This window comes from Fusarium proliferatum (genome assembly GCF_900067095.1).
Source record: "Fusarium proliferatum ET1 genome assembly, contig: FPRO_scaffold007, whole genome shotgun sequence".
Taxonomy (NCBI): domain Eukaryota; kingdom Fungi; phylum Ascomycota; class Sordariomycetes; order Hypocreales; family Nectriaceae; genus Fusarium; species Fusarium proliferatum.
Window position 1 is genome coordinate 1,771,034 of NW_022194796.1, and position 22,213 is coordinate 1,793,246.

The 22,213-nt window shown below is 49.7% G+C and overlaps 7 protein-coding genes across 7 annotated transcripts; 4 read left to right on the forward strand and 3 right to left on the reverse strand.

Annotated features, from left to right (window-relative positions):
- Window positions 1–1,869: 1,869 nt before the first annotated feature.
- On the forward strand, window positions 1,870–5,331 carry FPRO_07597 (uncharacterized protein; the record flags this gene model as incomplete). The annotated part of the gene is made up of 2 exons (XM_031234329.1): window positions 1,870–4,085; window positions 4,131–5,331. The coding sequence occupies 2 exons, from the start codon at window positions 1,870–1,872 to the stop codon at window positions 5,329–5,331; spliced, it is 3,417 nt and encodes a 1,138-aa protein (XP_031084077.1).
- A 235-nt stretch (window positions 5,332–5,566) lies between these two features.
- Window positions 5,567–5,959, reverse strand: FPRO_07596 (uncharacterized protein; the record flags this gene model as incomplete). Its single annotated transcript, XM_031234330.1, has 1 exon — window positions 5,567–5,959. One exon carries the CDS (start codon window positions 5,957–5,959, stop codon window positions 5,567–5,569), a length of 393 nt encoding a protein of 130 aa, XP_031084078.1.
- A 1,440-nt stretch (window positions 5,960–7,399) lies between these two features.
- FPRO_07595 (putative PHO89-Na+/phosphate co-transporter) lies at window positions 7,400–9,170 on the forward strand (the record flags this gene model as incomplete). The annotated part of the gene is made up of 2 exons (XM_031234331.1): window positions 7,400–7,475; window positions 7,519–9,170. 2 exons carry the CDS (start codon window positions 7,400–7,402, stop codon window positions 9,168–9,170), a joined length of 1,728 nt encoding a protein of 575 aa, XP_031084079.1.
- Window positions 9,171–9,340: 170 nt separating this feature from the next.
- Window positions 9,341–10,624, reverse strand: FPRO_07594 (uncharacterized protein; the record flags this gene model as incomplete). The annotated part of the gene is made up of 1 exon (XM_031234332.1): window positions 9,341–10,624. The coding sequence occupies one exon, from the start codon at window positions 10,622–10,624 to the stop codon at window positions 9,341–9,343; it is 1,284 nt and encodes a 427-aa protein (XP_031084080.1).
- Window positions 10,625–11,937: 1,313 nt separating this feature from the next.
- On the forward strand, window positions 11,938–12,491 carry FPRO_07593 (uncharacterized protein; the record flags this gene model as incomplete). Its single annotated transcript, XM_031234333.1, has 2 exons — window positions 11,938–12,118; window positions 12,169–12,491. The coding sequence occupies 2 exons, from the start codon at window positions 11,938–11,940 to the stop codon at window positions 12,489–12,491; spliced, it is 504 nt and encodes a 167-aa protein (XP_031084081.1).
- Window positions 12,492–17,767: 5,276 nt separating this feature from the next.
- On the reverse strand, window positions 17,768–17,975 carry FPRO_07592 (uncharacterized protein; the record flags this gene model as incomplete). Its single annotated transcript, XM_031234334.1, has 2 exons — window positions 17,768–17,827; window positions 17,877–17,975. The coding sequence occupies 2 exons, from the start codon at window positions 17,973–17,975 to the stop codon at window positions 17,768–17,770; spliced, it is 159 nt and encodes a 52-aa protein (XP_031084082.1).
- A 1,651-nt stretch (window positions 17,976–19,626) lies between these two features.
- Window positions 19,627–20,142, forward strand: FPRO_07591 (uncharacterized protein; the record flags this gene model as incomplete). The annotated part of the gene is made up of 3 exons (XM_031234335.1): window positions 19,627–19,786; window positions 19,838–20,004; window positions 20,056–20,142. The coding sequence occupies 3 exons, from the start codon at window positions 19,627–19,629 to the stop codon at window positions 20,140–20,142; spliced, it is 414 nt and encodes a 137-aa protein (XP_031084083.1).
- Window positions 20,143–22,213: the final 2,071 nt, after the last annotated feature.

Genomic DNA, 22,213 nt, shown 5'->3' on the forward strand with positions numbered 1-22,213 from the left:
GGGGCATCTCACCCGGTCAGAGTCAACACATTCGTGAGCTGTGTCTCTCCTCCATGATCTTTTTATTACTAGCCAATTACTCTAAGACCAGTCTCGGGAATGTGAGGATAAAACAAACGAACCAAACCAGACAGCGGAACACACGACCCCTGTCATGCTGATATGGGAGGGTATTTCAGGTGTCGTCCCATTCGTCAGGTGGACCGCGGCCACGGCAGACAAGGCTTGGGGCGAACTGGGACTAGTTTAGCTTGAAAGCTTTTTGTTGGAGATTTTCATTCTCTGGCGTCATGGGCATGATGAGATGGTTTGATCATGAAGAGGACTCGGGAAGTGAGCTAGAGTTCCAAGCTGACTGAGCACTTGAAGGCGCTCTGATTGAGTGCCATGCTGAGGGGTAGAATATGTAGCGGGATATTCCCTGAGCTTAAAATATACGTGAGACTCGAGTTTGCTTGTGATAATGAGAGCTCCAACCTCCAACCTCTAACCTCCAGCTCCCAGCTCCGAGTCAGCTGTCGCTGGGTTCAGTGTTGCATCACATCAAGCTCCCTGTCTGCCGTTGCCGTTCTACTGTACTTACTCGCTGTGCAGAGCCTTTCTGACAAACATCTTCCCCCTCCCCCTCTTGACTCTCTCAAGTATGTACCTACCAGCCATCGGATTGAACCTGATTCAAGCAAAAAAGACCACCAACAGGGTCTTTTGCCCATCTTGTGTGTGTTGTGTGTGTCACTCGCCCATCAATGTCTCACTGTCCACTTAGCGCCCACCGCTTCCCAAGGTGCCCCCCCCTCCCCCTGGCGCATTCTCCCCATGCCCCGATCCCTGTCCATCTTTTTCGGCGCGGGTCCTGGGCGTTCAAGCCATGATGAGCTAGACACGGTATTCATACAGTACGGTATCATTGTGCAGACGAGGTGAACGTGATGCATCCAGTCGAGGAGATATCTTTGGTTTTGCGACAGATAATACCTAGATAGGAGAACAAGGCCTGAGCTCATAGTTGTCATGATATCGACTTATAACCCTGCTATTGCTTCTCTGTTAGTCTCGATCTTAGTACAAAATCGGATTCTTATTACACCCCAGCCGGGGCACAGCAGTGTAACAACAAAGTCGATCTATTGGGTGATGTGATTGTTTCTGATCACGCCTCTGTCCTGCTTTGAGCCAGCCAGCACAACACCTCAGTTTCAACTGTGTGTGGTTGAGATGCGCGAGTGGAAGAGTGGACTTTGCTGTCACCTCGTGGAGCCATCTACTACCCTTTACTCCTCCAAGATAAACATCGACATTTCCAACATTTGCACCATTTCTTGTGTCTCGTCGTCGGTATCACGTTCTTCTCGCATCTGGCACGCGTCTTATGTGTTTGTCCGTCCCTTGCTTTTTGCGTGTTCGTGTGTGGTAACCGTATGTACTTTATGCATGTATGTACCTAAGTCTTTTTTGCTTACCGCCGCGTTTTTTTGTCGCATAATCACAGCCGTTTTGCTTTTTCGCTTCTGACCTTTGCGCGCGCGCTCTTGTAACGATCTGATTCACGGCGGATACATCAGTTGCGCATTTTCCCTTTTACCTTGCACTCCGAGGCACAACATTTGCTTGCTTGTTCTTCACCTCCGCGCAAACTAAACCCAATTATCGCAGACATGAACTGACAACTCAAAACGTTGATGAATCCAATTTGCTAACTGCCTTAGTACCTAGAGTTAGTGGATTCGAGTCGACCTGACCTCCACTGACTGGCATTTTTTTTTCTTTGGAGATTTCCTGGGGTGGGAACAGGATTGGGTGGATTCAGGCCAAAGAGGAAAAGCGCCTTGTTAAAGCGAAAGGGAATTTTGGAGCTAAAAAATTGGCGCCATGGATCCACGGCATCCGCCCAAGCTTCCCTTTTCGCCGTCGCCATACGCTATTGTTTCTCCTTTCCCTCAAGTTCCAGTTCCAGTTCCAAATCCAAATCCAGCTCCGTTTCCCGCTCCTCCAACAACAACAAAGCAACCATCGTCAACACCAAACGGCGCCATCACGATCCCTTCTGCAGACAGCGCCCCGGCCACCGCGACTGCGGCTGTATTCTATCCCATCGCCTCACCTCCTCCGCATTCTTATCGAATCCCGCGCGCCGAATCTTATCATCATCCTCATGCTGAGAATTTGAGCCCCGACCAAAACCCTGCGTATGCCGCTCCTCACAGTTTGGCCCAACGACGACCCTCCGATACCTCCATCTACGTTCCAACGATCCGCCATACAAGCCACGAATCAAATCACGCGCGCTTCCAAAACTCTACGGCCATTAACTCTCTTGGAACTCTCAATCGCGAAATGCCCCCTCCGACGTCGCCTCCACAACCGGGGGCGAAGCCGCCGCAACCTCAACCTCAACAGGTGCACAGCATGATGGGCTACGGGCCACCTCCTCCGCAACCTGGTCCTCCTGTCGCTGTCGGCCCCCCGATGTCCTTTCCTTCAGGTCGCGAACTTCCTGCCCTCGGCGCGCTGGCGAGATCAGGCAGCAGTAACAGCTCCATGTCGATATCGTCAATGTTGGGCGGTCCACCTCCAGCAATGCGCGAATCGCAACCTCCGCCATCGCATTATCCTCCTCATTCTGGGCCACCCGTCTCTGGTCCTGGCTTCGCGACGGCAATGCATGCTTCACCGCGAATGCACTCTGCAAATTCCAGCTACCCGCCATTTCGTCGACCTCACACTCCCGATCATCAGCGACCTTACGAGCCCAGAAACTCACCGCCTGGACACTACCCCACCCCCGAAGTCCCTCGCTACAGCACACCTTCTGCCTATTCAAGACACCCTTCAGGCTCTGCAGATCATGCAAGAGAACCTAGCAGGTTACCACCAGGGCCTCCCCCAAGGCCGAGCAGCCAGCCTAAGTATCCGGGAATGCCTCGACCGATGGAGATGGGACGACCGCCAGGGCCAGAAGAAGCATATGGGCGACGTGATGAGATGGGCCGACCTCCGCCTGGCATGGAATACAACCCTGAAAGAGTTGGTTTGCGACCTAATCCGTACGAGGATCGATACAGGGCAGAACGCGAGCGAATGGGCGAAGTAGAGCAACGTGAACGCGACAGAAGAGAGCGCGCATACTCTGGCAGCGATTCAGGAAGACACTCGATACATCCCGGCGACTATGGGCACCGCGAACCACCTCGTAATCCTTTACCGTATGGCCGACCGCCAGATCGTGACCCGAGGGACATCAGAGACCCCCGAGACCCTCGTGATCCCCAAAACCGCGATCCTAGAGACATGCGAGAACGGGATCCTAGGGATGCACAATGGGGCCGCCCAGGCCCTGACCCTAGCTATCGAGCACCCATGGATCATCAGCGACATCCCGATTACCCCCCTGGCGCGCCTTATCCGCCTCATGGTCACTCTTATCAAGGGCCCCCACCCGATCGATACGCGCCATCCTCACATCCGCCAGCTCAGAATATGCCACCTGGACCAGCACCTTATGAGTCCCCAGATCGAGCGCGTATGACTTTAATCCCTACACAACAACCGCAACATCCCCATCGAAGGCCAGAGGAAGGGCCACCACCACCAACAATTGCGTACAATGGAGCCCATGGCCCTGGGCAATATGACTCCCCACGACATAGGAATAGTGACGATGCCTCAGCCCCGAACGGCCAGCGTAACTTGTTAGCCATCCAGGAGATGAACCGAAAGGGTAGAATCTCGCCACTCCCACAAGCTGTACAGGGCGCGCAATTACAGCAACCTGGACCAACTGGCGAGCCGGGAATCAAGAGCGAATTCGGTCGCATGTTTGCGGGTATTGGCAATGGAGTCATGGGCGTCTCAAGTCCCATCGCTTCTACAGCCATGCCTTTCACAAACGCAAGTCTCGCTAAGCGCGAGGACTCGGAGAACATAACACCCGATTCAGGTACAGAGGCAGGAGGCAAGGCCACCAAGGGCAGAAGAAGGAAGCTGAAGGACGATGATGGAAAGGGCGATGATGACAGCTCAGGACGAGCAACTCCAGCAAATAGGGCAAAGCGTCCCAAGACTCACCAGCATCACCACCATCATCAGTACGTTGGCTTGCCGTTTTCTCTTGATTTCGCTGACCGTAATAGTCACCCGCATCACCACCATCATCATCCAGCCGACTCCGCGCCATTAACTGGTGCTGCGCCTTTCAAGAACTTCAAGACTGGTGCCCCTCCAGGTGAAAAGGGCCTACCTGTTCCTCATCACCACCACCCTCCGCGACCTGTACATACACACCAGCACCAGCCAGCGAAACAAGCTGCCATGAACTCGGCCCCGGTTATTCCCCCGAAATCGAAAACCATTATATCATCGAAGGCTGTCTTGGAGTCCGTTTCTGACCGACCTAGGCACCACCTTGGAGATTTTATCTACGACCCCGGACTGAAACCGGGGCGTTTGGTACCAAGTACTTCTACACACCGAGCTTTTGCTTCCAACCCGAAACCATTGCCATGGGATATGATTAAGAACAAGGAGAATTGCATCCTAACAGTCAAGGTCGCAAGAATTCATCTCTCGTCAATCGCAAGGGAAGAGATCACTTCACGAGGATATCTATGGGGTACTGACGTTTATACTGACGATTCTGATGTTGTTGCGGCGTGCATCCACAGTGGTTGGATCAAGGGAGAATGGGCTGAGGACGTTGACAACTCGGTTTTGGACATTGATCAGGGAGTCACCGACAAGCGACGTAAGAAGCCAGCGAACTCGACTGTCGATCTCGAATCCGAAGACCTCATCATCGCCCCTCCACCCAGCGGCCCCATGTCGATCCCTGCGCAACGCGATCTGCACGTCAACGTTCTGATCCTTCCTCGATTAGTCAAATATTACTCTTCCACACGGCATGGGATCTCCAGCCGGGAATTTGGTGGCGACTACGGCCATCGTCATTCGGTTCACGACGGCATCAGTTATATGATCAAGAGTGTACGATGGGTTGAGAACGGCGCACAACCACAGGCTCGACTTCGCGGCAAAGCTCGACGTGAGCGCATGCGTAAAGCTATGCGCGAGGTCAAATGGGGCGTTGACAACGGCACTGATCTCGACAAAGACAAAGAGGGACAACTAAGAGGAGGAATATCTGCCACATGGAGAAAAAAGGAGCCTGAACCATCCACATCGAAGTCTAATGACCCTGTAGCAGAAGGCGACAAGGAGAATCAGTCATCTGCAAACGACGAAGAAGAAAAAGAAAAGAGCGAAGAAAAGGCTCAGGACGTGGATATGGACGATGTCGCCGAAACTCCAGCCACAGAGGAGACGACGGATCGATGACCTGGTCGTCACGATTTATCACATGTTGATTAAAGGCGTTGGTGTCATTGCATTGCAAGGCAGAGAAACCAAGGTCTTGTAGCATTAGAATACCCCTCTTATGATAATAACAAATTTAATCAGAAGGCGTTGGCCTTTGAGTCTAAATCGCCTCGTCTAATTTTGATACAATTTTGTACAATTGCCACCACATGGTGAACCAAATTCCCTTTTGAAGGCACAGCTTCGATGGCATTTAGAAATCCGTAACTCGTCCATTGTAAGACCAGTCGCCCTCTCCGCCCCATCTCAAGGGCTCATTCTTTGGACCTCCAACCTCTCCGGTCTTGGGATTCCTATCCCCCTCAAACTCAGGCGGCGCACCACGGAACAAGCCAACATTCACATCATCCGTCTTTTCGGGGGTGGTTGTGTGACGAACCTGCGACGTAGCAGGTGTAGTAGCAGCGGATGTTGCTTCTTCGGGCTGGAAGGCAGATGATACGGAGGCTGCGCGCTGGAGACGCTCGAATTCCGCTTGTTGGTCGGCGGGGAGTTTTGGTGGTGAGGGGCGGGTCTGGAAGGTTGAGGAGAGCCGGGTTGTGCGGAGGGGGGTCAGCAGGATGCGTCGTGGGAGAAGGCGTGACATTGTTGCTTGTGTTTGGGTGTGGGTTTTGAGGCGTGAAGTGGTTTGTTTGGTGGGATTAAGTTGGAGTGGTTTGGATATTGAGAATGCGATGGCGAATTGATAGAGGAAGTGACGCAGATGGGATCGGGGAAGAGACGGGCCGAGGTTAGATTGACATGATTGATCGGTCATAAAGTGGAGAATGGTCGGAATGGAAAGATACGTATTTTTTGAAGTGGTGATGGCTTCATTTACGATTTACGGAGAGAGGTGCCTGAACCGAACACCTCTAACGGCTCACACAATGAGGATGGCCTAATCTGACGAATTCTATCAGAGCCGGAAATTCTCTTACTACGTATAGAAGAATAACATTAATTAGCTACCCCTGAATCGAAAGATATCACGAGAACTTCGCCATCAACACATTCGCTTCTTCTCCTTGCGACCTTGATAGACTTTACACTGCTACAGTCACGAGTTTCGACAGAGGCACCCACCAAGTCAAAAACCGCCCTGACCTCTGACACATCGTCTCATGATGTCGGCCACTTCGGTCGCCCGATCGGGTGGCTTCAATGGCACGTGGGATTAAGGCTGTTCCTGGAGCCTCAAGACAAGGGGCTCTGCAAATAAAGAAGTAGCCGTGACGCTAAGATACTATTGACGGTGTCAATATGTAGGTGTGGCGTTGTTAGTCTGACGTTTGAGCTCGGTCAAGGATATCGAAGTGATGTGCTATCTTCGATTGCTGTTTCGGTAAGGACCGCGGTGAGATCATTGTCTGAGAACTTGACTCACTTTATAGAGATGCTTATTCGTGGAGGTGCTGGTAGATATGCCTCGTTGTGGTGGTGATGAAATGGCTTCACTCAAACCAGGCGAGGATGAAGTCATGATATGCGAGCCACAATGACACAGAAAAGCCTTGACTACCCGTTGATTCCGTTGAAATAACCTTCTTACTAGCTTCTAAACCGCCAAGTCTCTTGAATTGTATCATCCTTCTTAGTATCGCCTCAACACGCGTCTCTCGCCAACCTCGTGCTCCATCCTAATCCTATCATTGGCTCACCAACATCTTCATCACCACAACCCACAAATCACGACGACATCTTTGATAAGTCTCGCTCGGTCCTCAATTCGATCAATTTCACCCCCTGCATCGCCCGTTTCTTCACCAGAAAAAGCCAAGATCGGGTCTGGCATCTCGCCTATCGAATCATAGCTTCGCAAGGACGCACACTTTTTGCGGGAGCGCGGATAGCTTAACCAGTCCTTTGGGTGTTTAAAGGGAGCTTGGGACCCACGATCATCGAATACGGCTTATGTATGCTTTGGCTAGTGCTTGTCGACCTTTGTTGATGGTTGTCTTGTCTTGGTCATGGATTGAGAACATCGCTGTCGTGGAGACAGCAGCTAAACTCTTGATCTTCTATTATTGTTGTTACCCCGAATGAGATGGCGGTGCTTCATCAGTATGATTACATCTTTGCTCTTACTGTTATCTTTGCCTGTCTCGATGCCTGGAACATTGGTGAGTCTTTCGAGTACCTTGTTGAATAATGCTGACATTGTAGGCGCCAATGATGTTGCCAATTCCTTTGGGACGTCAGTCTCTTCGAGATCGCTGACCATGAAGCAAGCAATGCTCGTGGCAGCAGTTTGCGAATTCAGTGGCAGTGTATCAGTCGGTTCTCGAGTAGCAGATACCATCCGAACAAAGATTGTCGACCCTCATCACTACGACAGCTCACCTGGCGTTCTACTTCTTGTCATGATGTGCACTATCATGTCGTCCTCACTCTTTCTGACATTTGCGACTCGGCACGGATTACCCGTCTCGACGACACATTCGCTTATCGGAGGACTCGTTGGAGCTGCTACAGCATCGATAGGCATCACGAAGATCAATTGGGGGTGGCATGGCGTGTCGCAGATCTTTGCTGCGTGGATCATTGCGCCATTGATCGCGGGCTGTATGGGCTTTGTGCTGTTCATGTTCACCAAGAAGTTCATCTTGACGAAACCGACAGCTGTTAGGAGGGCATTCTACTCGATTCCGTTCTATACCTATTTGACAGTAGGTGCACTTACGATGCTTCTCGTCTGGAAAGGGATCCATACTATCAACTTGTCTACTCGAGATATCGTCATCTCAGTCTTTGCGACAGCTACTGGAATGACTCTTCTCCAGATCTTCTTTCTCCTCCCCTTCCTATGGACGAGAATTATGCACGAAGATTGGACTCTCAAAGGGTATCATGTATTTCAAGGACCACTTCTCCTCTGGCGATCACCACCTCCGCCAACTCCAGCTGGATTCATCAAGCCTCGCATCAGAGACTACTACCAGGGACATCTCACGCGAGAGGAACTAAACCATCTACGTACCTCCGAGACTCTTCTTCAGTCGATTCAGACTCCAGACGGCCAGTTACCCGATCTCGACCGCGACGATGAATGGATTCTCCCACCACCAGCTCAGACACCCCCCAAAACACCCCCAGGCCGCTTCGAACCTCGCGCCTCATCAGAATTCATACCTCCCCGACCCGACGGCTCATGGAACAGTCCCAAAGTAATGGCATGGAAAGTGAACCGGGTACTACTCCGCGGACTGGAGAAGGACGTGGTGGCAATGCAGAAGCGGAACAACATCCTCAACTGGGACTTGGAAGACATGCATGCTCGATCAGCGCACTATGACAACCGTGCAGAGTACATGTATTCCGCTCTCCAGATCCTCACCGCCGCAACAGCGTCTTTCGTCCACGGCGCCAACGACGTCAGTAACGCAGTCGCCCCGTTCACAACAGCATATCAAGTGTGGTCCAGCGGAGAAATCCCCCAATTCGTCGCCATACCGATCTGGATCCTCGTCGTAGGCGGCGCATGTATCGTGGTAGGACTCTTGACTTACGGCTACCACGTTATGCGGACGCTAGGCAATCGTTTGACACTCATTTCACCAAGTCGTGGTTTCTGCATGGAACTCGCGAGTGCAATTACTGTGCTTATGGCGACGAGGCTGTCATTACCCGTGTCTACTACGCAGTGCATTACGGGAGCTACGGTGGGCGTCGGGCTGGCAAATGGGGATTGGAGATGTATTAATCCGAAGCTTGTGCTTTGGATCTACATGGGTTGGTTAATCACATTGCCCGTGACGGGAGTCATGTCGGGATGTTTGATGGCACTGATCATCAATGCGCCGAGATGGGACGGGTGATTACATCAAAGTGTTTGTATTTCTGGGCTTAGCGATGATACCTATTCTATGTTTTTGTTTGCGCCTATGATAAAATGACTATATTTAGAAGTATGTACTAGAAATTTTCAATGCTTGAGACGCAAGCAGCTCGTGCAAGCAGAGACCAATGCAACTCGCTCGTGATGGCTTCATGGTTGTTTGCCACGGCTAGCTTCCTGCAACAAGCCTCGCGCATGGCACCTATTCCGCTCCAACATCTCCTCAAGTTGATCCCACAACTTGCAAACATCAGATTCGTCAAGTTCAGGATCATTGTCACCCACGGCTTCCCACTCCTCCACAGGTACGACATCGTGCTTCGCCAGTCCAACCACGAACCTCCTCATTTTGACATCCGACCCATCTGAGTGATCGGAAAAAGGGTCTCCGATGCGTTTATGCACTGGAAGCACTGTGGTCGTAAATTCAAGTAGTTGTTTGGGCTGTCTTTCAAGGAAGAGGTTGATGATGTTGATCCATATTTGCTTGGCTGGGGCTATACAGTTCCGCAGACTGATCTTCTCAAGTGTTCCTGTATGTTTGGAAAGAAAGGCAACGAGCTGGCTCGAGATCTGAGAGTAATCCAGCTCTAATGTTGTCAGACATGGTAGATTGATGAATGGAGATGCCCAGTTTATGGGTTCCACGAGTTGCTCATTGCCCATGACTGCGTTCGCCTTCCCAGTGAGTCGTAAGACCTGGATATTACGCAGATTCTCCAAAAACATCTCGGAGAACAGAGTTATGAACGCCTGGTGTGCTGAAGTCATCTTTCCATACATATAGCTCCCGCCATGTCCCATGTGTCCGACACCAGCAAGCGTCATCTCAAACGACGTCAGGTGTCTAAGAAGATCTTTCCACGTTTCTGACTTGCATGCACGATATGTTTCTCGTCCAGTTGGCGGAAGACTATCGATCTCAAGTCGAGAAAAGGAACCAGCGCTTTTGCTTAACGCCAGTAGACTCTCTTCGATAAGAACTCTCCAAGGCTCTGTATCATGTTTTCCATGCCATAGATGAAATTCCCACCGATTCAGACACTGTGGTGACAGAGCCCATTCTGATAACTCCCAGTGGCTCAGGTCGAACTGAAATTTGTCCAAGGACGGGAAAGAGCTGAGAAATTGTAGCGCTGTTCGAGTCTCATCACTGAGCTTGATCTCAGGCTTGTGCCTCCTGTCTCGAGCTGGCCAAGGATGATGAGGCCTGTATCGAATTTCGCGAACAATATCCCTTCGAGGTCCAGATGCGAGGGCTAATAAGGCACTTCCAGATTGTGAAGACTCGTTTAATTCAATGGTTGAGTAGATTTGATGCTCAAATGTTGACATTAGACGATGAGATACGGCGCAAAGTTTTTGCAGATCTTCATGATCGACGTGGTTAGAGATTTCGAGAAGAATCTCGGGGGCAACTCGATTAAGTGCCATTTTGACTGTGTGCTTTAGTGAAGCAACATGTAATAAAAGAAGAAAACAAGTGAGAGATGTAGAGAATCTCAAGTGAGTGAGAGGTGGAATAATCAGCTTCAGATTAAATTGTTATCGAAATCTGACGTTGGATCGTGGCTCTTGGCGTATGAGGCTTGAGTTGAGATGACACTAACAGATAAGAATCTCTCTGACGACAACACGAGTCATGCAGTGCCATCCGGAATGACATCAACAAAAATTTGTTGAGAGTCTTCTTAGTCAAGCCAGTGCATCAAACTTGGTATCTGTGACAACGTAATCAGAATCGCGGACGACTTCTTACATAACTTGCTGTTGAACTGAAGCCCATTGCCCATGAAAGACATGGCTACGGCTTGTGAACAGACCCAGGTACTGTGCCAAAAAAAAAAAAAAAAAAAAAAGAAAATGGACTTTGATATCGCAACCTTGTAAACTGACTACCTGCTGCGCTAATAAACGGCACTTTTTACGTGTGAAGGCATGGATTTGAAGAACACACTGTCTTACACGGTGGCCGACTACCCTGTACCCTCTACGAAGCCAGTGAGGGTGGCCTAACTCAGCTAGCGACACCCTTTGTCTCAACTCCCATGGCCATATCAAAGAACAGGATCATCATATAAATACTCAAGAAATTTATCAGATAGAATGTCTTCAGTTTATTTCTATTCACTGCATGTTCTATCTTTGCAGGATTGGCAGCTCAGATAAGATGAGATGAGATGCGAGTGGAATGCAGATTATTGGGACAAGGGTGAACCAAACTGTCGGGTCAATCGAGTGCGATCATGCTGAATGTGAATGGGACCGTGTTGAGGGGCGAACATTTTTCCTCCACCTCCCACCAAGGTTGACTTTCACTGCTGCCTTCAGTACTGAACCCATCGAGGGATAATAAATTAACTCGTCTGGTGTTGTATTGGCAAATACCTATTCAAGGTTGATATACGCTCAGTTTACGAGTTGAGTTCGGCATAATTTCGATTCCAGCAATATTGACTTTTTACGGCTTTCATGATAGCCAACCCCAGCTTCAGATGTTCCATTTATAGTTTGTAATGAAAATCTATAAGGAACAGATAAGGTCACTGACTTGCGAGTCGAATCCATCCAATTGTCTCATTGTCATCGATATAATTGCAGTCTTCACAACCCCCCGGATTTACACACCAATATCCATCGTCATCTCTCATATCGATTCAGCTTTAACGATGCCGACCGCAATAAAAGCACCTGTGGTGTGGATAAACGGCTTCCCAGGCACAGGCAAAAAAACAATCGCAGACGCCATGAAGCAACTGGACCCCAACATCATGGTGCTAGACAACCACAAGTTGATCGATCCCGTAGACGCAGTACTCTCCAGAGACCACCTAGACTACAATGTCCGGCGAAAGCAATTACGACAGGCTATCTTACAAAGAGTTGTACGCCATCCTTCCAGCCACGGCCGTCTCGTCGTCTTCACAGGTACACCCCCTCCTCCGTGTCATCATCTAGCTAATACTCACACTCCCTAGACTTTCAATCGGACAACGAGCTGGGCCAAAGTGTTGCACAAGAGTACGCAAGCGCTGCAAGGCATGCAGACCGCCCCTTTCTTCCCGTGTACTTGACTTGTGGCCTTGAGGCAAACATTCAGCGGGTAGACAACGCGGAGAGGGTGGCGAGCGGCACGACCAAGTTACTCGATCAGGACCTTTTGCGAGATATGAGGGAGCGGTGTGAGCTGTTTAGGTTTCAAGGATATCCGGGCTTGATGATTGATTCAACGGAGAAGATGGCTTTGGAGAACGCCAAGAAGATTCTTGACACAGTGGAGGGATGGCGAGATGCAGAGTAACCGCAAGTGACAATGGCGGGAGAATATCATGTTTTGGCACGGCTACGGAAGGCTTCCATGAATCACATAACGGGAGAGGCGTTTGGTATCGGGAGTAAGTCCAGACTTGGTGCATTTGGGCACTTTGACGTTTGGTGGTCGAAGCGTGGGCAGATATGCAGACTCCCGCATAGAGGAGGTCAATACCCGTCGGATACAGCGCAAAAATGATGACGAGGCATCAAACAAAAATGGAGTCTTCATAGAATTCTGTGTATTAAATTAGTGAATATAGTGGATGTTGGCATCGGATCACACGTTTCGTCCTCGGATGGGGAGGCTGGATGCCCTCCCGCGTGGATGTTGAGTATCATATCAGTGATAAAAGCTGCGGAATCCAACAGATATGACTTCACAGAAATCATCATGACGACTCAGTTTCCCCAAAGACAATCTAATCACGTGCGAAAGCTGCTGCTCATTCTATCTCAAATACTCGTTCCTCCCCTCTATTTCCTTCTCTTCTCTTTTTCTCCAGAGTTCGCCATTTTCCCTACTTGTTACTATGTCTTGCCTTCTCGTCACCTTCGTCCTCCATCAAGTCTTCTTGCTTGGGTACGAGCTGCACCTCTCGCGCCGGCAGTACTGGCATAGAAGCACCATCCCATCTCATGATATCTTCTCCTTCATCACTCCCCTATGACTCGGAGTGCCTTTACCCCTCAATGTACGAGCGGACTGATGGTATCGCCAGATGCCAGTCTCGTTCTGTACAGCTTGATGTTTTTCCTGAGGAGCCGTGATCTCATGGTTTCCAAAGGCAAGATATCAGGCACCCGAGGACAACGAGTATATTGCCCATCTTGTTAGTTTGCCTTCTTTGCCTCTGTGTTGGGGCTGAAGACTCTTCTAGCATCACAACCTTACCACACTTATCTCAAGGACCGGACACTACTGTCCTGTCGAATAACGATCACCCCTCTCATCTGTGCAGTGAGCCTATGTTTCCTGCCCCATACCAACCGCACCTACATTCTCCCAACTGCCCAAGTTTGCACATCGTCAAACTAGCGGCCAAAGCCATGGAAGAGATCATGACAATCAAGACTTGTCTGTCTTGGTGTCTTTGACTGGACATTCATATTGCCCGGCTTCGAGCCTGAGCTGCGGGATTCACTTCGCACTTCCCCTGGCAGCGGTGCGACAGAACGCCAACCAGGACAGCCTTATTGCTCCAGCCAACATGCGAAAAGACAAAGAACAGGACAAAGTTGTCGATCCTCCAAAGCATTATCATTCAGCTGGACAGCATACTCTACTTCTATGCCAGAAGCCACCTAAGTACCAACCGCATGCATTGCGACAACGGGAATTATCCTTATATCCTTGCACCCTTCGCCGCATGAATGATTCCTTGCGGTTCTACAAAGCGAAGGCCAACTTCTCAGACACTCTGCATTTACCACCACAAACCCTATGCTGTTGCCTGTAAAAGCAAAGTTGTACTCAGGAAAGCCATGCCAGGATAAGCCAAGCTGCAGTCAACGAACAGCAAGGTGTGTCTAGGCTTCGGTTACATCCTCACAGACAAAGACTTCAACATGGCTGCGTGGAGAGGAGACCACTCTTGTCAAATCCGTCTGTCATCCCGACACGTTGTCCAAACAACGAACCTTGAGCAAATGTCTGATTTCGTCAGCGGCACTGAGATGGCGCGCGTTGACATCGAAGCTTCCACGACCTGATTAGTGTCAGGTCACAAGGGAAGTCGCTTCAAGGTGTAGAAGCTGGAAGCGCGAGCAAAACTATCGAGTGTGATTCATCCTTCCCTTAGCTCTTTCTACCTGAACCTCACTGGTCCTCGCACAAAAGGTCAACTTTGCCAATGAGGACGAACGGGCGAAGTGAGCTAATACAAGTTACGGACAAGAAGGCAATCACTGCCAATGATATCAGAAAGAAAGTACGGTCACATGCCAACTTTCCCAAGGCTTACAAGCCGGCGGAAACCGAAACGGATACGAAGCAAAAAGACTCATCGGTCAAGTATATCTCTGTATCCTCCGGCTTTAAGTGGAACTTTGGCTTATTTTTTGATGCTATGTCAGTCTGTGAAGTGGCATCGAGTGCGTTGGGGTTGTACCTCCTGCTGGTCTTGAGCCAAAGACAGCTCCCCAATCTCCCCAGTGGCTGTCTAAGGCCCCTTCGATCTGCCCAGCGACGCCCATTCCCTCTGCTCAGCAGAGCCCTCCTCTGCGATGGATCAAATGACACTCATCCCCCTCACCACACAAAATGACTGTGAAAAGGCAGCGCAGATCCTGACCGACATGTCAGACCAGGGTCCTCCTCAGCATCCGCATACGTGTTATAATATTGCCATTGAGTGTACCAGCTGAACCGCTATAAGCTTCTTCCTAAAAATATCAGAAGTGCTAACTAGAGTTTTCTCGGCAAGATGGTCGATAACAAGAACACAACAGAAAGCGCAAGCGCAGCGCCACGGCTGCCGACCAACAATCCCCGTTATCCAAGTTAGCAGCCCCCCCAAACCAGTTGACAAGTCTGGGGAGGGAGCTGCGAAGAAAGTGAAGACCACGAAGATCAAGACTGTGGAGTCCAAGGCGGAGTCCAAAGGGGAAAAGTCTCTAGCCGTAACATCCACTCGCCTTAGTGAGTCGGATAGAATGGCTCTCACTGCTGCCAAGCGAGCTATGTTCGCTGTTTTCTCGTCCAAGGGCAACGGTCCCAAGACACGAATCGCCCCTAACTCCCTGCGTGACTTAATCCAAGAGTGCCCTGACGAAGGTATCGTTAACATCATCACCAATGGGACCTCCTACATGGCGATTGTATGACAGTAGCAGTCCTGCTGTGGCCATTCCAGACTCAGTGGCCTCTCAGGATAAGGAGGTTCCCGGATTTTCTACACAAACGCACATCCTGAACCACGATGATGGATATTCGGAACATTGACTAGTTCAGAAAACACAGAGGAAACATCTCACCGACTGTTGAGTGTTTGCTCGAAGAACATGTGTTATGCACTGTACCTTGTCAGATGTCTCCTTTCATGAGTATCGCAAAGATCCACACTGGACTGGTGATCAAGAAGCCACGGTCAACGTTCGGGCCAAATGGCGAAGCTCGGTGAACAAGAATCACGGTGTTTTGCCTAGAGGATATGAGACAGTACCACTTTTGCTGATTGAGGTTTCTACTCTGCACCCAATTACCCCAATCACAAACACCGGGAAACGACCAGATCAAGCATCTGTCCACTAATGCATTTCAGGGTATGGGCTCTATTCTCAAGCCATGGACTCACCTTGCTTACTCAGACGAGCTGTTTCAATTGCCAACCTTTTGATTGCCTTTCGAAGACAATCAGCCCCGGGAGGAAGTACAAAGAGAAACCCATGTTGAATTGTTGGACCTGACGATGGGCATCACAGACAAACCCATACTTGATTGATCCTATCAACTATTGTAGTTCCAAGTGAGCCATGGGAACAAAGTCTTCTCAACTTTGCAATGAAGAACCCATCAGGGAAGAGAAACAACGGTTCCTCGGCGCCGAAATAGTCGTACCCATGGCAAATCACGATGCGGCCCAAAGGAAGCCCGTTGAGCCAATTACCACTGAAGCATCTTCGGCTGTCCAGTTATCCATCCAGCGGTCCGCGACAGCGTCCCTAAAGCGAAACAGAATTCGGACGAGGAGGACCGCAACGCTGAGCAAGCAGAGGCTGAAGATAGGGTAGAGAAATCCGTGGGAAAAAAACTAGTGCTCTAGACCGAAGTTGCGCTGATGACGGAGGGCATCGAGGCTTGTGCGGAGATTGGAGGAAGTCGTCGACCACCAAAACGACATCAACAATGAGGCGATCCTGAACGACATTTTCCCACACTCATCAACCCGGCTTTTATCCTAAGGTTAAAAAGGACCCGCTAGGGATCAAATTGGTGAATTGGATGAATTGAGCTTGAAAGGGAAGACGCCAAGGAGAGTCAAAAAGGTTGGAACCTGGAGTGCAAGCGGGCCAAGTCCTTCATGGCTGGCTGGTCTCCTGCCTCTATCTACAGCAACTTCAAAAGACAACGCCGGTCCTATTCAGTAAACGAAAGCTAGACGACCATGAGGGCAATCGAAGAAGAGAACTCGAAATCAACCAGCAGCTCTTAGAGTGATCTTATTTATAATGGCAACCAGATCTATCCATCACACACGACTTACTGAACTAGCCTACGATATCAACTGAACGGCCAGCCTTGTATCCCTCAAACCAAGAGACCAAGAGCTTTGAGCCGAGAATAAAGAGAGGAACGAGATCGACGCGCAGGTAGCTATCGATGACTCCATTCACTGAGATCCGCTATGCTCGTACGAAAACGAGGTCACGATTATCCTGCGAAGAATTGGCTAACTGGGAAACGCGATCGCGCTATCAGCCATTTGCAGATCCTTGTCTTGGAGATATCTTCTTTTTATACACGGCCTTGTATCCCTGGCATGATGGGATGCAAACCAACGCAATTTGGCGTACGACCCAAAAGGCACTCAGGCAAAGGAACATGATCAAACGCAGAAAAATCGCCAGCGTGTCAGAGAGACAGAGACCGAGGCCGAAAAGGAACAGCGCACTCAAAAGAGAAAGGAGAGTCTCATGGGCAGAATGATCCAACAAGTCGGGGTTCTTTACAACTGTAAGCCCAACTCAAGCAGCCATCTCTGAATGCAGAGACAGAGAGAGGCAAGCAAGCAGAAAAATATGTGGAGGGAAAAACCGAAAAACGAAAAAGGGAATTTTTCAACTTTTGGACTCTAACACGCTTAGTATTTCGACGAAGCTTTCCATCATAGAGTCTCTCTCACGTCACAACCACCAATACGTCCGAGCTCTAGAGCAAGTTCAGGCAGAGAAACAATACTTAGAATGGTATAAGCAATGGAAAGACCCCCTTAATGTTTTGAGTACTGCTAAGATCTAGATGCGCAATGCAGAGGCCAGAATGGAGGCACTTGGGCTGGTCCCGGATGCACTTCACCGGTTCGACGACATTCCCATCTCAACTGCCATCGAAAGCCATCATATCTGGTTTGCTCCCTGGTCGAGGTGAAGAGGTTGCAGCTGGGTTGCGATGCTGCTCGCCTCCTCCTGCATGAGGCGCAGATGGCATATAGATCTATATTGCATTCGGATGTAGTGGTTGTCGCACGTCCTCCACCGAAATGCACGCCAAGATTGGTTGAGCAGACCAAATTCGACGACTTACACCCGGCGTCGGCTACCATGTTAAAGGCCTTCAAATTTGCCGGAAACGCCAGGAACCCTAGGGTTATCTGGAGCGATGCCCTGACCAATCAGCACTTTGCCATTGCTTGTCGCTATACTCAAACACAACATTTTGCTGAGGGCCACGTCTCATGAGGCTGACAACCTCGACGAAGCGCGTGACGAAGATGGCAGCCTTGACCTGGAGGAACAGGATGATGCAGTCCATGGCTGAGCCTAGCGTGTTCTCCGTCCTATGTGCTGCAGAAATCCTGGGTGATCTTCGACCTCCAGGACAAAGACGTTAGACAGGACGGCCAATCCTTCTACGGAGTCCATCAGGCATGTCTTGACCTCAGTATCGGATAGACTATCAGCGCTCACATGCATATAACTGACGAGAGGCAAAAGCTTAACGAACTCGGGCCTGGAACCATTATTTCGGCTCCTTTGATTACCAAATTGCAAATCGAAAAAGGCCAGAACAGGTTGCTTCTGAAGCCGGCAAGCTCCAGCCCCGACCTAGTTGTGGCAAAAATATCAAGTCAACTTCCAGTGCCGCGAAGACGACGCTGATAGACCCCAGTACAAGCCCATCAACAAGGCGAACGCCATCTGCAAGATTCTGGGGCTCAGCACTACGTGCCTTGCCTACTCAAGGCCAGAGGGGTCAGAGAGAGTTCGATGGTGTTAGGTCTTCCAATCACACCACACCCAACCCAAGACAAAGCATGTATGACTGGATATCACCAAAAGAACGTGAGGCACTAGATCTAAGCGCCACAGATATCGTTGTCATGAACTTAAAAGGTCTCAGATGACCAATTCATGCCCAGAAAGGCATGTTATATTCCTCGCCTTCTTCATGGGGGCTAACTTCAGGAGTGATCCCTTCTGCAGGGTCAAATGGCGCATACCAGAGATACGAGAAGGATAGCCTTGTGCCAGAGCAAGATTACAACAATATCAGCCAAGCACACTGGGATGTTGTCTCCAGCAAGCTGGTATGATCCCATCAAAATGCCCTCAAGCGGGTATACCTCGCTGCTTATTTTTTTTGAGATCTCCCGCTGGGTGAGAAAGAACAAATGATACACCCAACTTTGCCCTTGAATATGAGCGTTTGGAGAATGAACTGTGGCATTAGCAGGCCAAGTTAAAGGGTCATTTGAAGACAGCTGAGGTTGAAGTGGATAAGCATCGTCAGGCTATTTGGAAGTTGGTGGGAGAGCAACTATCGGTCACGAAGATTTGGCCTCGGGTCACGAGGGGCCGAGTTGGTGAGGTCTTCCGAGGGGAGAAGCTTCGTCAGTCAGCAAGCTTGAAGGAAGCCCCCGTATGTGATCTGGCCACCATTCCTGAGACAAACTCAGAATGAGTCCCTTGTCGCCATTCGCCATCAGCCCTAATCTGCGACCTGTACCCGCAGAAGCTCTCCGCCGAGAACACCACGACAGAAGAAGCACAGAAGAAGCCGAGCCTCGAAGATTTGCAACCTTCCAGCGACAAAACAAGTCAAGAGCCGCTTCATGAAGCCTAGGCTTCAATACCGGCAGCAATCTACACAGCTTTCCCCTGACCAACAGCTGAGGCAATTCACACTAGCTCTGTCTGGAGAGACGAGGGATTCAGCGTCCCGCATGATGTTTCTGACTCGGAAGAAGACGATTCATAGCTCGTATGAACGTCTGGCCACCGTGAGCGATTTCAACCGCAGACTCCCAACTTAGAACGATGCTTAGACTCGGATCTAGCAACGTCTGTCGCTCATCCCTCGCGAAAACAAAAATTTCATCTTAACGAGTAATGGTGATTGAAAGGCTGGATGTTAAAAGACGATCGCAAAGTCAACCACTGAAGCTGAATACTATGCTCTTTCCATGGTGACATGTGAAGCAATCTGGATTCGAGGATTTATGGAAGAGCTTGGCCGGCCGATAGACGGACCAATTACCATCTTCTGCGACAACCAGAGTGCGATTAAACTTGCGCACAATGCAGAATTCCACGCGGTACTAAGAAGCTGTCTACCTTTCTCCGGTGAGATCACCTAATGCGCCTCTATCTCAATTCAACAATACAGACGAAAAGATAATCATCACCGAGATGGTGAAGAGAGTTGGCAGAAGATCCTCAAATGGTGCAACTATAACCAAGGAGAGGAATTTCTCAGCATTATCGGAAACCTCAGTTGCTACAATCTAGCTTTGGAAGAAGCAAAAGAGAATCCGGGGGTAGACTCTATCGTTGCCGAGGTGGTAGGTGACATTAGTCTTGCTGTGAAATATATGGAAACTGACTGTTATTAGGTGCAGAAGATCGAGGATGAGCGCCTGGAGAAGATTATGTTCCACCAAGGCCATGAAGACACACGAATCCATCCGTCAACTGATTAAGGAATCCTATGATGGACGTGACAGGGTGCCCAAGATCAAAACAGACATATCCCTAGAGATGTTCGGCTTGCAGACCATCTTCATGGCCCGGGAGAGGTCCACTACGGGAGAATGATTTAATGACCAAGAGATGAAGAGATTTGATTAAGACGATACTGAAAGCCATACCACGCTTGTCCTGTCGACTACTTGAACGTTGAATCGTGTTGCTTCATATTAGGGCCTAAGGAGAGAGGTTGTGCACCAACCCACTATAGATTCCTGCGACACAAGGACAGGCCTGTCTGCTTGACTGCCCGAGGGTACGAGTGTTTGACACCACTCTCACCTTTGTCGACAAGGGTATGATGTACATCATAATCGGCGGATATATATACGCTGAATCACCAACTCCCTTGGTTTTGCTATGCAAAGACCTCCAATGACAACCAAGGAATACCTCGACCTTCTTCGATACGCGATTCGATCCGCGGTCGAGGATTACAACACAATGATTCATTTCTCAGTTTCTGTCACCATACTATAGCACAGCAGGTCACTGGAAGCCAATGCCCATCGAAGCGTGTCTTATCTTATATATTGGGACAAAAGCTCTGAAGGAACAAAGTCTCGGAGTCGAAGTGTAGCGCTTTTGACAACAGCCAAGAAGAACAAATAGCCAGACTCGGAACCGGGAGCGCTCAATATTGTCTCAGCCCAATTCACAACTTATCCCACGCATTTTCCCCTACGTCCTATCCTCCAGGGTTGCACACAATCGTTCCCCGACAGAGGTGGAACTGCGATGAGAGCTTTGTTTGCTTTGACAAATGCTAAGCCCGTGCGACCATCTGATGTATGGAACGGGACAAACCAGCGCCGCGAATGGGTGCACGACTGCAAGAAGACCTTACAACCACGACCACTGGAAAGAGGCCGACCCAGTCCCTCGGATCTGATAGACGAATACAGCTTCCAAGTCACGGCTGCCATAGAACAGGCGAATCGGGAATTTGAATCGCAGCAGGACACGGTACCCGGATATTTCTCAGTCGTCTTTACGCATTGGAAAGGCGTTTATCAAGGACTTTTGTTATGTGGGACCACCAATCGGTACGATTCTTCGTCAGCTACGTCCGCTATGGCGGCGTAAACCCGTGGAGCTTTGATACCAGAGATATATACTATATATTGGCCAAACGACTTTCTGAACAAGAAGGCATTGATTGTATCTGACAGAGGAACTCAAAGAGGCACTTACGAAGACAGACCAAAGGGCAGAAAAAGCAGATATCTGCACCTTACGAAGACACTACACGCTCGCACTCCGAGAGAGGAACGATGGCCTAGACATAGAGATGCGGAGAGATTCGAGCATACACGCATCTGAATTACCTGATAAAGAATAGACTCCCGAAAATGGAGATCGGCTTGCGGAGATGTTGTATTCGAATGTTCAATTGGACCCTGGAGTGTCAAGGCCACGCATGACTCCCTCTACGCAGTTCTCACCATTTGGGGATGATACTTGTTTTTGAGAACTTCAGCTTCTCACAAGGAAATCTCCCGCAAGGCCATGATCACCAGTGGCGAGCATCTGTCTTAAAGAATTCGATGAGTTGGGAATAGGCATGTGTGTCATGGAGTGTTCTAGAGAACAAACAGAAGAATAACTCAATGCTTCTCTTCTTTAAACATCAAACGGCGACTCTTTCAAAGAATCTCACTTGTACCTCGGCATTATGCAGACGGCAGAGGAGGGATACAGTAGAGGCTGGCAAATGATCTGACACAGATCACGATTCTATCTCCTCTGGGTGCCCAGTTGCTCACTTATACAACGCCATGCAACAGCTGCAGATGCTCAAGGCACCGTCGGTGTACATGGAAACGTTTCAAAAATGCTTTGAGGAACACGGTCTATTTCTCGCTGGCACGGAAACACGGGAACAACTGCCACTTCTTTAGGACTGAGAATGCGACACCTTGGAGGAATGACTACACCTTGATCATAAATTTGAGAACCTCGAAGAAAATCTCATTCTCATTCTCGCCACCATCGTGATCGTCTGGGTCCCTCGAATACTCGCCT